Here is an 18,486-nt window from a genome sequence, read left to right on the forward strand (position 1 = left end):
TTCTTTTATTTAGTCATTACAAAAATAAACAATACTAACTTTACAAAGTAAATCATATTCATTAGAAAATCATATTCATTAGAAACTGAATGAATCTAAGTTGTTCTAGTAAAAACTATCAAATTATATGTGGGTAATTTTACATTAATAAATTCTAAATTTGTTCTTTGCTTATTTAATAAACTTTTACATTTAAACTAGGTCTCCAGTTTAGAAAATACGACAAGAATGTTGTGTTTTGTTACTGTTAAATATGCTGGCTGTAATTTTAGTAAATGTACATCTCCAGACAGGATATGAATATTGTTACTTATTGAGTTAGATCATTAATATACATTAATTAATTAGTATTTATATACTAATGAATAAAAAATGGATAATGTAGGTTGTCCTGACAAGTCTTCTTTCAAGAATGTGACTCACTTTCATGATTTTTTAAAATAAAATTCTGTTCAGATTGTTTTAAAATAGCTGTGAATTTAAAAGATTTTTAAACAATATTTTTAATAATTAAAAATTTTAAATCCATATAATAATATGATATGTCTACTTGTGGAGACAAAAAAATATTTTGGATGATGAAAAGTAACCAGACTTCAAGTTATAAAAATCCATCCTTCAAAATCTATCATTTTGTATCATTTCATGCTGAGTAAATAGTCAGTTCCTTTATCTTCATTTGCAAACATTATTGGAAAATAACTGATTGTAATAGTTGGTTAAAAGAGGTGTTTACATTAATTTTTTTAAGAAAATTTTATCTTTAGCTTGTATCTAGCCATACAAATTTTCTTTTATTTTCATAAAAGAAAATATTCTTTTATGAAGTTCCTTTTCTAGTAGTAAATTTATATAACCCTTGTGTTTCAATATTTTGTTTTGTTTCAGCTTGTAGAAATATTTTGCAATAATTAATGTATATAAATATTCTCTGTTTCAGTGGTGTTCATCACAAAAAGACAAACTGTCAAAGTACTGCTGCTATATCAAAAGTACAGAAAGTTTTAGCAAATGCCGCTCATCATCTTTATCCGAGTCATTTAACCCTAACATTTACTAGTGGGGCTAAAAAGCATAAATTGCGTAAAGGTAATGGAGGCTGGGGTGATATCAGAGACCATGAGTTGTGTATGAATATGACACAACAAGAAAGGTAGTCCAATGAAGAACATTTTATAAAACTTATTCTTATAGACATATTACAGGGATCTGCAAGGCATATATTTATTTACCAATTTTTATATACTGTACTCATTTGTAAATTTTGTTAAAGAAAAACTTCATTAAAAAAAAAATCAGTGCAAGTATAATTCTTCCATCTTATGAAATAAACAGAAAATTAATCATTATTACTTATTTTGTTATAACAGCCACAAATTGAAAAATAGCTCTAAACATTTAATTTAATCTATATGACTTAGAACATTATATGTAAATGAAGAGTCTAGGTGAAAGATTATAAATGTCCTACATTTTTTAAAAATCAGGTTTTATCAAGTAGTAATCATGGTACTAACGTATAAACATTAATATATGAGTTTATTTGATGAACATAATGGTAAACCAGATTTATTCATATTAATATGCTCAGTGCTAGTGCCATGACATACAGAGAGTGGGTAGCTTATAAGAATCCTCATATGTGATAGCACTACCAAATCAAACGTGTAGTTTTGCTTATTCATTAGCAATGAACACGTTAAGGAAATGGCATACAGGGGAAAAATACAGAGAAAAATTAATTAATGCTACTTTTACATTCAAAAAAATTGTTTTTTTGTTTTTTAAACTTCATAATTTTCACCTGACAAGCAACATTAATAAATTAAAATAAATTCCTATCAGTTGTTTTGTTATTCTTTTTAACTTGAGGCTAGCAGTAACAAATTATTAATTTTTATAAATTTATATACAATGTCAACTGAAAAAGATATTAACAGACAAGGGTAAGAAATTATACACTTTACTTTGAACTGTATATAATACTACATGTGAATATGTGTCACTTTGGCTTTTACAACTTATAATTGGACGAGTAAATGATGATAGAATTGACTAATTGATAATGAATGGTATTCTTCAATTAGAATATCTACATTAACATTTTTTTTTTGAATTAATAATACTTTTCTTATCTTATTGGTTTGTTGTGTATAATTTTGCTGTGTAGTTTTTATATCATGGCAAATTTTAATTAAATGTTATTATTTGTGAATTAAAAAAGTAATTCAGTTGGAAAATTTAATTTTTCTCTGTTGAAAAATGTTAATGTATAAATCTTTTATTCTCACTTGTTTAAATTTTATTAATAGAATTTATAATATATTTTTCCAGTATTTCAAGTATATATATTTTTGGTTAACAAGTAGGTTTTTCTCATAAGGCTAAATCAAGCTTAATCTTGTCAAATATTCCAAAAAAAAAATTAAATGAATGTTTTATTTTGCTGAAAATATTGACTGTACTACTTGAAATATGGACATACATAGTTTTCAACCATAAAATATCAGCACTCAAATATATTTATGTTAGTTACTTTTCATAGAGTATAGTTTTCTAATAAATATTATCAACTACATATTTAACAGTAATACAAGTAACTTATTTTGAAGTAGATACAGTCAATCACAAATATTATTTTTGTTATCTTCTGAATTTGAAAAAGGTTTTACTCAAAAGATGGTTTATCATTTTTTGCCTCGATCCCTCATGCAATTTAAGTACATATATTTACATAACTATCAGTGGCAGCTTGTGAATTAAATTAGGGGGTGCTACTTCAAAAAATTTTTGACATTATTTTTAATATTTTGCAAAATGGAATACATACACACAGAGAAAGAAAATTTAAATATAATTGTAAAAGAATAAACAAAAAAGCTATTTTTAGCTTACATATAAATTGTTCCAATCCAGCTTGATTCATTCATTTAAAAATGAAATCAATCCTTGTTTTAGTTTTAGTAAAAAGGTTAATAACTTCTCTTTGATTTCTGGATTACTGGTGAGAAAATTTTTCTCTGTTGAAAGCGTTTTCAGTGCATTTAGCCTTTTCTGATTCATGGTGATCCTCAGAAAAGTTCTTATTTTTTCAATGTCGAAAAGCAGCATTCAAGTTCTATTGTAGTCATGGGAACTGTGAGGAGGATTTTTATCAGTTTTGTAACTTCACTAAGAGAACACCATCTAAATTACTGAAGAAGATTAATTTCAGTGGGGAAATTATTTTATAATTCATGCTTATCGGATATACCGTAGAGTACTCTCAGTTCAGTTTGTCAATCAAGTTCTTCTTTGTAAATCACGTGATATGCTTCAGTGGTCAGTCTTCTGTTGGTGGTTTATTCTTAAAACTAGCAAAGCTTTTCTTGTTGAACAATTTAGCAGTTACTAACCATTTAGTGAAAGAATATATGTCAACTATATCTACACATATGCAGTCAAAATTTCCTTTGCATCTGCCATAAGCGTCTCTGATAAATTCTCACTGTACTTTAAGTTTCTTATTTCTACAACAGTTTTGGAATTTGTTACATATTCATTTACTTTGCACACATCAATCTCTCTGGATTACATTTGGTTGTAAATTACTTCAATGTGAGGCATAATCTGATGGAAAATTTCCAACCAAAACATGAATTTGTCACCCAGATACTGTAAAATTCCACTTGCTTCTGCAATGTTGTGTGTGATCTGCATTTGATGTTGAATGGATTTCAATAAGGCAGCTTTTTAAAGGTTGCAAATTTTCATATAATTTTCTGTATATGAAAGTTCCACCTTGAAGAGAATGGATTCAGAATGCTGAGATTCATATGCTTTTGGAGAATGAATACTTGAATACTAATATCTTGAAAAGAATGTTGTAATAGCCATAATGTTAGAGAAAATTGTTCTTGAGTTCTGTGTTATACTTGCTGCATTTCTCATTATTATATTCTGTTTGATGCACTTAACAGTGCATAATAATGAAATATGCATTATTATAAACTGCTTTTATTTACGCCTGTACTCCTCCTTTTTTGCTTTTCATGACATTTGCATCATCAAATGTCTGAGCAGTCAGTTTTTGCCCTTTCCTTGAAGGATTATGTTAAATTATACAATACTTCTTGATATGTTATCTGCAGTTTGATTTTCTGGAATAAAGAAAAACGCTCAAATGTCTTTATTTAGCATGTTCTGTAGAACAATGACCAACTGAATGTTTCCGAAACATCTATCTGCCATCAGCCATGACAACTACAAATAAAGTTTCACTAATTTCTTTCTTTATCACCTCATGATATATCTGTAGCAGGCATCAAGTAACTCATTTTGAGTAGTTTTAACCTTTGAAGACTGCATTGATTTCTAAATCATTCTTCAAATCTGAATCCAATTTAGATGCATAATTTACTAAAGTACTCATGGATTAATGAATCATCTTTTTCATCATATCCATGTAAGGGATTTTTAGTTTCCATAGAAAAAAGTACATTCTATTACCTTGGATAAAATTTCATTGTTCTTGGTAACCTTCCTGTTAAGCTCAATGATTGAAAGCCTGTAGACAGTTACTCTTAAATTTTTATTTTTCCCAAAAAATGACAGTGAAAATACATTTTCAATATACTTCATTGACTTTTCATTTTTTCAGTTTTTTCTTTCAATTTTTTATATTTATAAAGTCATATTTTGTCCACATTACATCACCTCCAAACAACAAACGTGTGAAGCAAATATTGCATTTTAACTTCAAGCCACAGTATCAACTTTTTTGTTGGTACTGTTCAGAATTAAATCTATTAATGTACTTGTTATTTCTTATTCCTCACTGAGATATGTGAATATTGGGCAAGGGGCGGTCTCTAGTTTTAGTTGCTATTTTCTCATGGAGAGAAAACTGTAAAAAATTAAACTTTTCAAGTTCATTCACTGTCACAGAATTAGTTTCATGAGAAAGCAAGGAGACCATGGGTAATTTATTGAAATTTTTTTACACAATGAAGTTTCTGAAGAAAAAAGATTATAGACAATTAATTATATAGGGGGCACACAAAACACACATCTACAATAACAAACAGGAGTGAGAGAGGGTGAGATATATATATATATATATATTATATTTAAATAGATGTATATTTATTTAAATAAAGTATTACAGTTATTACTACAGTTCATCACACTCATTCATATACACTTTGTATGATACACCACAAAATGAGTATTAAAGCAATGTTCATGTGAATATGAAAATTTATTTCACAATCTTTGTGTGAACTTGCATCCTTGAATTATTGTAAAAGTCATGTAAGGAAATATGTATATATATATATATATATATAAATAATAGATAAGAATATATATAGGTGCATATGTATGAATATATGTATACACACAGTGTATATAATTACACACAGTTGTATATTAAGAATAGTTTTTGCTATGTAACATTTTCAAATTAAAATAATGAATCATTTCAAATCCATTGGACAGAGAGCAGTCATAACAAATGCATTCATGTTCAGAGAAAAGTGAATATACTTCTAAACTAAGCGTACATTATACAAAAGTATTCTGCATTTGTCTAAAATTTTAGATTCATAAGGTACTGCCTAAACTGCAAACTATAAACAGTTAATCTGATCAAATGGATTCGTATTATTAATATATACCTTGTAAATATTTTACAATTTACCAGTTACTAATAAGAGATTTAAGTTTATGAGCTTGGTAGAAAGGAATTTAACATACAATGAAAATGAATGTTTAAAATACATAGCAATATGTATCTTAAAAACAATTATATAAATGAAAGATTAGGTAGGTCACAACATAGTACTACACAGGAAAAATATCTTATCAAATTAATTTGAATCATTCATAACAAGATGCGAATTAATTCAGTTGTTAATTTAGTAGATTTTATAACTAAAAATTGATTCGTAATAAATAATCAAATAACTGATGTGAAAATGCAATAGGATTTTTGTAATAAATTCACAACCAGCATTGCAATACAAATCTTATAAATTACCATCCTACTTATATAAATATAGTGTAAAATAAATATTTCTCACATTAATAACAACAATAATAATAATAATAATCCATTCCATATGTTACTACTGAATTCATCAATAAATTGCAACTGGTCACAATAATACATATAAATTCTCATTAAACATCGCTGTAATAAATGAAGCAATAAATATGACAGGTGAAATTAATTATGATCAACTCAACTGTAATCTGGAACATGATCCATAAAAATCATATTTATTTAAACTCTGAAATTTCATTCCTGTGTTAACAATATCCGTGATCTCTATGTTGCTTGTGCATAGAGTAAATAGTTCAATAGCTTTTTTTGTAAAAAATTTAATAGCACAACTACTGGAGCCATTATCTGAAGTGTAAAGCACTAATTGATATCAGAATATTGAAATATTTTACTTTCTTGTGTAGGTGATATAAATTCATGACAACAGATCGACTGCTTGAAAGGTAAAGATTATTATTTGAATTGTACCTTATAATCAATCTTTTTAAAATACATTTTAATTAATTGTTGAACGTGTCTATTTCTTTAAGTAAAAATAGCATAATTTAGGAAAAACCTAAAAAACTTAATATAGTTTGTACTACAAACTATAAATTACTGATATGATATGATATTTGTAAGTAATGAACATTATTTAACCAATGCATTTTATTTTTAAATAAAAATAGCTCATTAATAAGTACCAGGTTATCTTTAAGTACAGCATTCAATGATTATTGTGATAACTTTCTTTATGAATTTCATTGAAGAAAATATTAAGATTATCAAGTACACTTATTCATTTATACCCTAAGATAATATACTACAGAGATCACACAGTCAGAGATACAAAACATAAACACACCTCACGCAGACAAATAGATTATCACTATGTGAGTGACAGTGCTTCCCTGCACTGTGGGCCTGCTTACTCTGACATGTGCGCATGCGTATTACAACCAAACACTGTTACGCAGCAACTATGAACTTATCAGTTCTATGAAAGCACTTCTGTAGTTTTTTTTTTAAAATTGAGATACTGAGGATGACCACTGACAGTTTAAATTATTTATCATAGCATTAAATATTATGTACATGTATTAAAGAAGGAAAGAAAAAATCATTACAATGTTGTTAATGAATTTTAAGTGAAAATAGGCAGTTCCACACTGATATATACAAGCCGCCTCTGATATCTATACTGTTTACAATATGATTAAGAATTGAAGCTTAGTAGTTTAAATAATAAATATAAAATTAATTCAAGAGTGTTAACAAGTCATTGTTTGATTTTATATTTACTAAATAGCAGAGTATTTTTTGATCTGTTGTTTTTGTCATTTTGATAAAAATGTTAGTGTGTGAGAATAATCATAATTTTTTTAAAATTATTACTTTAGTTATGAGATACACATTAAAATAACATAAAATTTAATGATTAAATATGTCCACTAACTATGAGCATTATTTGTTACATGTTGTGGTATAACATAAATAATTATTATAATAAGAATAATTGTATGATAATGTAGTTGTTTTTATATTGGTGTTATAATAAAGTAATATAATTTTTTAAGATAAACTGAACCAAATTTTATACAAGAGATAAAGGTTTTTTACTTGCACGTATAATTTTTATTATGAGTATAGAACCTTCTTCAAAAAAAAAAGCTTAAATGTTTCTTAAAGTAATTTAAAAAATAAATGTTGGTAACTGGCACAACGATTCTTATAAAATACAAGAAAAATAGTTAAGAATTTTAGTAACAATTATTTTGCTAAGATGTGAAATTTTGGATTAATTTAGGAAAGTATAACTTTAATTTAGTTAAGTTAATTATAAGTTTGTAAATATTTATATATATATTTATTTAAAATAAATTTCTTTTATTACTAATTATTATTAATCTTAGTTGTTAGTAAAAATAAGAAACTGCTATTCCATTTTCATTGATTATTAATAAACTATCCATTTGCCCGTAGAGATCTATAAACAAAAACAGATTTTCATTTGGATTATCAGTAAGTATAAATTATCCAAAGGATTAAATACAAGTTTCTTCTACCAAAATTAAACAGATTGATTTAATTAATGCTTACATCTGCTCCCCTTAAGTTTATTAAATCTTTGTTTGTAAATTTATTCTGTAGATATGCTTTCTCAGTTAAACAATATGGCTATGATTAAAGGTAAATAAACATGTCCTGCAGATATTTTTACTATCAAATTTGAAGTCATGTACAAGGGTTACCCAAAAAGAATGAGAATTATTTATTTAAGATAAAATCTAGAAAACATCAATCCTCTTCAAAATATTGTCCATTAGATGATATACACTTTGTCCCAACAGTTTTTCCACTGTTCAACCTTTTTTCATATTCTTCTGAACTAATGCTGTTAAATGCCTCTAGCGATTTTTTTTTAACCTCTTCTACATCCTAAAAATGCTTTCCCATTAGGTTTTTCTTCATTTTTGGAAATAAGAAGAAGTTGTAGAGGGTTAGGTCGGGCAAATAAGGTGGTGAGAAACTATTGTCATGCCATTTTTCATCAAATGCTGTGTGGGCAGGTGTGTTGTCATGATGAAACAGTCAGTCCTCTGATCGCTACAATTCAGATCGTTTTTTTCTCACTGCCTCATGAATCACTTCAACACTTGCAGATAGTAATGTTAGTACACTGTGGTGCCATGAGGAAAATTCAAATGAATCCTCCTTCCTTTGATTGCAAAAAAACATCATGGTGTTCACATTTGATTTCATTTGCCACACTTTTTTTGGTCTGGGTGATGAAGCTGTCTTCCACTGACTGGACTAATGTTTTGTTTTATGGTTATAGCTGTAACACCAAGATTTATCCCTTGTTATGAGTTTTGGCAAAAAATCCAGGTCAGTCTGTATCTGTTCTTTCAATTCCTGGCACCATTCTCGGACAGTTCTCCCTCTGGTCATTGGAAAGCAGTCTTGGAACATACTTTGCTGCAATGAGTCTCATGTTCAATTCTTTGGTTAAATTCTTTGGCATGAACTCTAGGAAATTCCAGTTATTTCCTTCAATTATCTGATTGTTTTGCAACAATCAAACATGATGGCATTGTGCACTTTTTAAACATTTTCATCTGTTCTGAATGTTGAGGAATGGGCAAATTAAATGTTTTGCCTGCCTTAGAGCTTCCTTCCCATAAGCTTCCCCAAAGCATTGAAACTGTTTCTGCTGCTGTTTTTTTTTTAATAGGAAACAGAATTTGATGTTAGCACATTGCTCCGTAAAATTTACCGTCACAAAATCACAAGACCGTTAGGGGGGATGGTGGTGGGGGGGTTGCTTCAAAATCCAAGCACTCTATCCACTACAATGATTTCTTATGAATGCTTCCTAGCTAACTGAGCACGACAAATTTTTAGTAAATGTATCTAGCGGGAGACGGCAGCAGTGCCTACAGAAAGTAGTTGTGGTTTATTTTTGGGTACCTTCCCAGGGGAAGGTTTTGATCTTAATCCAATTAATTTGAGTGTTCAAAGAAAGTTCAAAAGAAGTTTAGAAAAATTAAGTAGTACTTGGGAAATTCATTTAAAAGCAGCTCTTATCAGTTTATTGTATAGGCTTTAATGATCATTGAAAGAAAATAAATATACTGTATTGAAATACTCTAAGAATATGTTAATTTAGGAAGGAATAAAAAAAAATTATAAAATTTCATTGTAATTTTTTTTTAAAACATTGTTTAAGATTTCATCCCTTGTTTAGGAATTTGGATCATTTAGAGTAAACTAATTTTGAATAGTTTTAATTTCTGTAAATTATTATAATATTATTTTACAATTGAGTGGCAGCATTGATATTTATAGTATAAAATTTGATCATCTATTTGTTTATTTTAAACCATTAAAATAATTTTATAAGTGGTAGATACCATTTATTACAATTTAAAATTATAATTTCACAACAAAGGTCCACTAACGTCAAAATAATGTAATTCTCTTCTGTTAATTTAGAAAGTTCTGGATTCAAATCCTAGTCAGTTTTGGCATTCTTCTTGTTTTTAATGTGCTATTTTTGTAATTTTAATGGCAATGAAACTGTTAATATATGAAAAATATTCATAATTTCTTTGTGTAATCTATTTTCTCAGATTTGAGTTCTATATTAATAACTTAAATGAATAAATATGTCCACATAAGTAAGAATATTATTTGTTACATGTTGTGGTGTATATCATAAATAATAATAATTATATGATAATGTAATTGTTTTTATACCCATATAAAAAAAAAATAAAGTAAAAGTAAAGTAAAGTAAAGTTAAATACAAAAGTAACATAATATAATTTTTTTGACCAACTGAACCAAATTTTACTTGCTCATAAAAAAATATTTTCATGACTATAGAACTTTCTTAAAAAATGATTGATGTAAATTGGCACAGCAAATCTTATAAATTACAGGAAAAATAAATTTCACTTATAAAATAGGAATAATTAATTTCACCTCTTACATTAACTGTTGATTGACAGTTTGTTATTACTTGTGAAAATTAATAATATAAAAAGGGCTAGTTTCCAGCAATATTTATCATTTATAATACCACCATTTGGATTATTAAAATTTTTTTTTTCCAACAATTGGAAATTGGCTGCAAAAGACTTCTAATACGTAGAATAATCACTAATTTACAAAAGAGCTAATTATGAGCAGGTTATAACACTGATCTACAGCACACTGAAAAAACAATTATAATTAATCCAGTATATTACAAAATGAATTGCCATAGTCATTTTTAACTAAAATGCCAAATAAAGTCTTTAATTTTATATTTATCTATCAGTTATTAAAATATGGACTCAAACAGTAATTTAATTCACTTTCCATGTTTGTAACTTGTGTTCTGTATTTTTATAATATATGTTGAGTTTCAATTAACTACACATCTCAGGAATAGTCAACCTTAGTTTGTTCAAGATTACACTTTTACCGGTACAATCCACTAAGTTTCTAATGATCCTATTGTTGATGCGACTAAAGAAAATTTAAAAAAAATATGTCAAAATTTTATTAATTAATTTTTTCCTCTTCAGATAATAAAACTGCTGTTTAGGTATGGAAAAGAGGAATAGTATATAGAATGTGATTAATATTAATAATGTATCTATTATTTAATATAGAATTGTATGAAAAAATGCTCTATTTGTATTGAATGCTTCTTGAGAAAACATTATTTTTGTTAAATAAATTTATGCTATGCTAATTTACTTTTAAATAACTGTTAAAAACCATATAACATTCTACTAATTATTCAAATTAACTTTTATTATATGGTGCAAAATAAAACATGACTCATGAGTAATTATTTTTTTATTATTGTACCATGGGTATATAACATGCATTTCTCTTTCATAGGACATTTTTATAGAAAATTATATAGTTCATTGGAGTAATCAATTGGTGCCTACCTTAAAAACAGTTTGGCTTTCTTGTTTAAGATTGGTCCTTTTTAAGATTAACATCATTGCCGTTATTAATTCCAGTGAAAAGAAACTGCATAACTAGCTCCAAATGTACTTTAGGAGAATAATTTTCATAATGATTTAAAAGTGAGCTGTTTAAGAATTTAAAGTGTTATCAGATTTCATCAAGCTGTTCAGTGTCTAAAGGATTCAGTTGATATGAAATTTTTGTCTATTAAATAAAATTTACCTTGTTAAATCAGATAATTTAACAGGAGTAATTTTATATTAGAAAACTACTAATTTTCCATAAAAGAGATTTACAAATGTCAACTCAAAATTCAGGTTACCTAATTGTACTATTCTGCCAAAATTTGTTTAATGTTTTCATGTAGACTTTTTGAGAAAATGCCAAACCCTTATTGGGAATTGATCATAGAAATGGTTTAATAATTTTATTTATTATGAAATGAAAAATTTTCTTCTCACATTTTTATATTCTTTTCTTATAACAGGACACAGATGTTAAGCCTAATGTGAATAACTTTAGAATCAAAGCGACTGGAAACAAACATTTATAACAGAAAGATAAAAAAACACTCTTTTTGTCGGAGATTTCTTTTTATTATATGAACATTTATTGTTATAATTTTAGTTAATAAACTATAATAAGACAGTAACGAAAGGGAAAACTCTCTCAAAAAAGGCAATTTTGTTATACTAATCAAATGAAAAACTGTGTTTTAGTGGAGCTCTGAATGTTGCCAGTATTCATTACTGTTAACATTCAAATTTCTGCTTAAGTACTAGCACAATGTTTCTAGAAAAACATAAAAACTTTTACCAGTTCATATCTAGATGATTAGTATATGGAATGGTAAAGTTATAGAAACAACAAAAAAGTGCTAAATAAAATAATTATTAAAAAACAAAAATTCATAAAATAATTATGAACAATGAAGAAAAAAATAGTTAAACAGGGTTTTCTTTCTTTTCTTACAAGTATTTTTTCAGGATACAAGTTAGTAATTTATTATTTTCTCATTTTATATTATAGTCGGGTGCCTTTGCAGGCTATAACGATGACTAATGGTCTCCACTTTGTTGAAACTAACAGGCACCTGAATACAACATAAAATGTAGAAGTAATATTAAATTTCATATCGCTAACTGTATCCTGAAAATATGTCTGTGAGAAAAGAAGACAAACTTTTTTAACAATTTAATGATTTTTTGTTCATTTTTCCTAATTATTTTAGGTAGATGTCTACAATTAGTAGTTGGGCTTTTTATTTTTTTATAATTATTGTATTATTTATTCATTTGATAGAACTGATAACAGTGGTATTTGAAAAGTCTCATAAAAAAGTTCTTTTTATAAATATAGCTATTTTTTTCTTTCTCTGTTTTTTAATTTTTAAAGAAATACATTGATATAATTTTATAAATTTTGAATATATTATGTTTAAAAAGAAATTATTTGTGCTGGCAAATAATATATGTGTGCATACACACACACACTGGTATATTGGTATTTTATTATAGTAATAGTTTAATTTTTTCTATATTTTATGATTTTATTTGCTTATAGTGTGTTATCTGTTTACTTACATTTTTTTCAGTAAATTATTTTCTAAACAGATATTTTTATTTTGATGGCTTGGTTTTTAAAGTTATAAAAATTTCCCAAAAATAACTCAAATATTCTATTGTCATCCCAATCTCCATGGCAGAACCTTTCATCCAGAAGGTTCTGGCTTGGAGTCTGAACTAGAAATTTTATAATGCAAAATTCATCTTTTATTAGTAACTGTAAGTGGATATAGTTAGTTACTAAAATAAATAAATAATTGAAAAGAGTGAAAAAACTACGTAAAAATAAAGTTATGGCAGTTAGGCTTGAATTGTTAATTACTGACTGAGATAGAAGCAGCAAGACAGAGTTACGATATGCTTTGGGTGATCAAGTTTTTGAAAAACCTACATAGCAGCATGAAAAGAATGAAATCTTTTTCTTTAATACACAAACAAAAATTATTTGTTCAATATCACTATTGGTACACAGAAGTGTATTAGTGTTACAATTTTTTAATTATATTTTTGGATATTTCCATATATATTAATTCTGAATTTTTAAGCTAAAATTACCTCAAGATTTCTTTAGTCATGGGTCCAAAGTTCCACAAGGCACTAGTAAAATAGTGGATCTGCATAGTTAATCAGGTTATATTACTGTAATATAGTAACAAAATAGTTCAAAAAAAAAATTTTTAACATTAAGCTAGTTAATAAATAAGATTAATCAACTTTTACAATAATAAAATAGTTAAAACAAGAATTTTAGAAATGTTATAATTTTTGCAGAAATTTATAGTTCATTTAGAATTTTTAAAAATACAGTGTAAACTTTACATCTAATTAGTATTTAAGTGTGATGGCTTTATCCATTAATACACTTGAGTTGTAAAATAATGCCATAATTGGACCACAGATAGTGAAAATTATTTTAGATTGATTTGCATATTTCTTTTTCTGTAGTCAAAATTTCCTAATTATACAAAATTTTTAAAATCAGAAAATGATGGGATGAATAAAATTTATTGTACTTCTACACAACTTGTTAAATCTGAACTTCGGTAGTCTGGATATTAAGTTAATTCAAACTAGTGGGCTGAATACAATTTCTTAACCATAGTTTTAAGGAAAATGTATTAAATGACCATTAATTGTAAGTCTGTACATCCAATTTAGTCATTAAAATCCATTTTTTAGACTACTCTAGTGTCAAAGCACTTGGCATGACACTTCATGAATAAAAAATAAATATCCCACCATTTGCTTGAAAGGATCAAGGAAAATCTTGATCAGAGCAGGAATGGATAATGAATTGTCTGAAAATTACTATGATTTACTTATGTAAATTTTCTACTTCTGCATGTTTAAATATTGTAAATGAAAAACTGAAAGTTAATCAAAATTTAAAATAATTCAGACAGAGTGTAGTTCCATCGACATATTATCTTATTGATCTTACAAATGAGTCAGTGTAGGAATAACAAGTCAGTTACTATTCACTATAAGCAATTAAAATTATATATATATATATATAATTTAATTTTAAAAATATATAATCATTCTGTTTACTTTGTATATTTGGTAAGGGAATTATTATTGCTAATTTTTAAGTTTTTTTTCATCAGTGTGTATAATATGAAATTTTATCATAATTTTAGTTTAATGTGCCATTCTTAAATATACACAAAGAGAAATAATTGCATTTAAATGAATGATGTCATACTGATAAAATTGAAATCCTTGCTGTCCCTGTTTGTATGATTTTAAATAACTTATAAATTAATGTGTTTAATGTAATAATTATGTACATGTATGTATGTATGTATTAAATTGTAAATTGCTTTGACATGATGATGGTGCGATAATATGACTTTATTATTCTAAAAGTGGCTTCCTTTGCTGATCTCTGATTGTAGTTAGTTTAATTAAAAATAATGTTTCTAGTCATGTAATATTTAAGATATAAAATATATTTTAAGTGACATTTAATGTATTGTGTTACTGTTCAGCAATCTTGATTGTTTAATTTGAACTAATATCAAAATGCTTTCTTGAAAATTATCAAAATATTTTGTAACACAAAAAAATTATTATATGTATAAATATACATTTTTTTAATGTGACTTATATATCATTCAATTATTTTATCAATATATATTGTGTTTACAATAAAATAATGAAATGTTTTTTTTTGTGTGGTTAGCCTTTTACAATAAAATACCATATGTATCTTCTTTTTTTGTTTTGATATGTTATTTTTATTTGTATTTTTAACCAGATACAGAGAGATTTTTAAAAAAAATTTAAATAAAGTGTATTATAATTTGTAGAATTGTAATTTTATCATAAGCGATATTTTTTGTTATTTAATATTCGTTATTCTAAAAAAAACAATGATTATAAAACATAAGAAATGAAATATTAAAAGATTTACTTTTTACTATTAAGTTTACAAAAAAAAACATACATTTTTTTATTATTAACTTAAGCAACAAACTTCATTTGAATATGTATACAATTTTAATATTCTTAGTCATTAATGCTTAAAGTGTGTAAATATATCTTGTTACTAAATGTTATAGTAATATAATTTAGTATGAAAAACAGGTAAGATGGCTACGAGATGCTATAAAACTGCAGATTATTGTTTCACGTAATTCACTACTGCTTATACTTTTGTTAACCATCAGTAACAATCAACTTAAAAACTAAGTAAATTGATAATAAATAATATAATGTTTTTTATTATTATTTTATTTATTTATTATTATTTTTTTTTTTTTTTAATAGTATGAGAGTTTTGCATCCCATGTTGAATTCAGTTGAATTAACTTACAGCCTGATGGTTCTGTAATAACTTGGATTATTATCCTCATATTGGATTTATCATTTTATGGCTAAGATTTTACTTTATAAATCAGTTTTGGTATCTTTTGGTTAATAACCTAAATAATTAGTCATAAAAGAAAAAAAATGGTAAAAATAGGAAATGAATTTTAAAGATATATGTAACATTAATTGTGAATTATGTGAAATGATCTATTAATTTCTCCTGTTTTCTTGTAGCAACAATACACAAGTTTACCCAGTTTTACTTTTATTTAAAAGGTTCAACTAAATCCATTGATTCCTTACTGGATCTGCTATTGACAAATATAAATATGAACTGTTAAAAAGCAATTATTATGTTGGTATTTTGAAAAGTTTCTTTTATAAAATTATTTTTCTGATAACTTGTTTTGATTTGGTTTCAGAATAATTAAAAATTTTAGCCACGATTAATATATTATATTAATTATATAATTTATCTGAATTTTGTTTATATATTATAAATTATAGTTTTCTACATCAAGGTAAAATTGTAATTGAAGACTAACTTCTCAGTAAATGATGAAAAAGTGTAATTTAATTTTAAAGATAGCAATAAAAAATACTGGGTGAATTTTTTATTACTAATATTGTATTTATTTTTTGTTTAAGGAAAAAATGAAGATTGCTGTGTTGTAACAATATGTTTTGTATATACATTTTTATATATTTTTATTTTAGTGTATAAGAAATAACTATGTATATTTCTAAGGATAATGTCTGCAATAAGTAGCAAATAAAGAAGATAGACAGATTAATATTAGTATGAAAAGCCATTGATCAAAGGAACAATGTATCTTAATCATAAACAAATAAATAATATATATTTCTATTTAAAAATATTATTGTTTTCAGCTGAATTAATTTTCAAAGAACAAAAGACTGTCCACTAAAAGTTATTTAAATTAAATGGTGTATGAAATAAAACTGTTTACAAGAACATTTGTTTTATAATTTTTTAACGTTATTATTTATTTATTTTTAATTCTTCCTGTTTTGGTTATTTTCAATTCTGTAGGAACTAGATTAGAAATACATGCTTTACAATAAAGAAAATATAATGTGTGATAAGATGCATATGTTGAAATTAAATTAATTGTTGGAAAGAATGCAATTAATTGCTTTTGAAACTCTAAAAAAAGGATTTGTATCAACATTTATTGATTAGTTAAAAAGAAAGATATTGGAGAGCGACTGTACTAATTGAGTTTATTGTCACCAATCAGAAAGAAACAAAGGTTTAATGAATGAGAGTAGAAATGTAAGAGAAGTTATATGAACAGATAATAATTTGAGTGATAATGTGACTCTAGTTCTGAAAAGTTATTTGGAAAATTGAATTTCTCCACAACTTATATTTTATGCTATCAAGTCATGTTCCTTATTTTTTTTCTATTCCTAATGTGTTCAACTTTTCATTTTCTATGTAATTTGTTCAATTTGTGAACAATTACCTACCTGATGGCCCAATGAGATGAGGGTGACATTATTATGTGTAAATGAGGTGTACTTGTGTTCAGACTCAGTCCAAGCACTCCTTAGATGTTTGGTTAATTTGAGCCCCAACCACCAAAGTAAGCTGTAAAACACCTTTGTGATGACAAATTTACAGCTTGACTGACCTGGTGGGTTAAGTACTTTATTAAACACTTAAATTTAGATTATTTTATTTCTGTATTACAACCTCAGAGAAGTCTGAGATTGTAATACTACACATAATACATATGTATACCATATACATACATTTTATAAGGTAAATGAAATGACAAATGAAAATCCAGATCTTTGCTGGGAATTGAATTCAAGATCAAATATTACTGATGTTAATATAGGTGAAAATAGTGTGAAGAATAAAGACTAGCTTCTTAGACTAACCCACCAGGTTGGTCTGGTGGTGAACTTGTCATGGCAGAGCAGCTGATTTTGAAGTCAAATGTTCTAAGGTTCAAATCCTACTAAAGACAGTTACTTTTATACAGATTTGAATACTAGATCGTGGATACACTTGTTCTTTGGTGGTTGGTTTTCAATTAATCACACATTTCAGAAATGGTTGACTTGAGACTGTACAAGACTACACTTAATTTGCATTTATATTTATCATCCTCATTCAATCTCTGAAGTAATACCTTACACTGGTTCCAGAGGGTATACAGAAAAAGAAAAAACTTCTTAGACTAAAAACTGTTTAATAATTGGTATGTTCTACAAAATTTTCATGTTTCCTTTTTATCTAAAAAAACAATTTATTATTATAAGGTATGACCTCAACCATGGAAAAATATGACAATTTTTTTAATGGGTGTTATACTGATACTACTGACAGAAATTCATATCCCAAAACTAAATTTAATAAATTGAGAATCAATACACTGTGTGAAAATTCTGTTGTATCAGATAAACTAACAATGTTGAATAATAATAATAAATAACTATGAAAAATATGAAGGACTTTCTTATATTTTAAGAAGTATGCTTACAGTAATGTACAGTCAGTCTAACTGTCTAATTTTTACTAAATGATTCTATAGTAATTCATTGTTTAGTATATTTTTGAAAAATTACTATAATAAA

At 26.1% G+C, this 18,486-nt stretch overlaps 1 protein-coding gene across 12 annotated transcripts in view; it reads left to right on the plus strand.

Annotated features, from left to right (window-relative positions):
• Mgat2 (alpha-1,6-mannosyl-glycoprotein 2-beta-N-acetylglucosaminyltransferase) overlaps positions 1 to 16,852 on the plus strand; it is an 858,981-nt gene extending 842,129 nt beyond the window's left edge. For 10 of the 12 annotated variants that reach the window (XM_075365853.1, XM_075365856.1, XM_075365854.1 and 7 more), the window contains 2 exons: positions 941 to 1,153; positions 11,985 to 16,852. In XM_075365853.1, the coding sequence (XP_075221968.1) occupies positions 941 to 1,153; positions 11,985 to 12,009 (238 nt within the window). In that variant the 3' untranslated portion in view covers positions 12,010 to 16,852. Of the gene's footprint in view, positions 1 to 940; positions 1,154 to 11,100 lie in introns of all 12 variants that reach the window. The other 2 variants (XM_075365863.1, XM_075365862.1) reach the window with 2 other exon arrangements.
• The last annotated feature ends 1,634 nt before the right edge of the window (positions 16,853 to 18,486 follow it).

Source organism: Lycorma delicatula, chromosome 5 (genome assembly GCF_047948215.1).
Source record: "Lycorma delicatula isolate Av1 chromosome 5, ASM4794821v1, whole genome shotgun sequence".
NCBI classification, from domain to species: domain Eukaryota; kingdom Metazoa; phylum Arthropoda; class Insecta; order Hemiptera; family Fulgoridae; genus Lycorma; species Lycorma delicatula.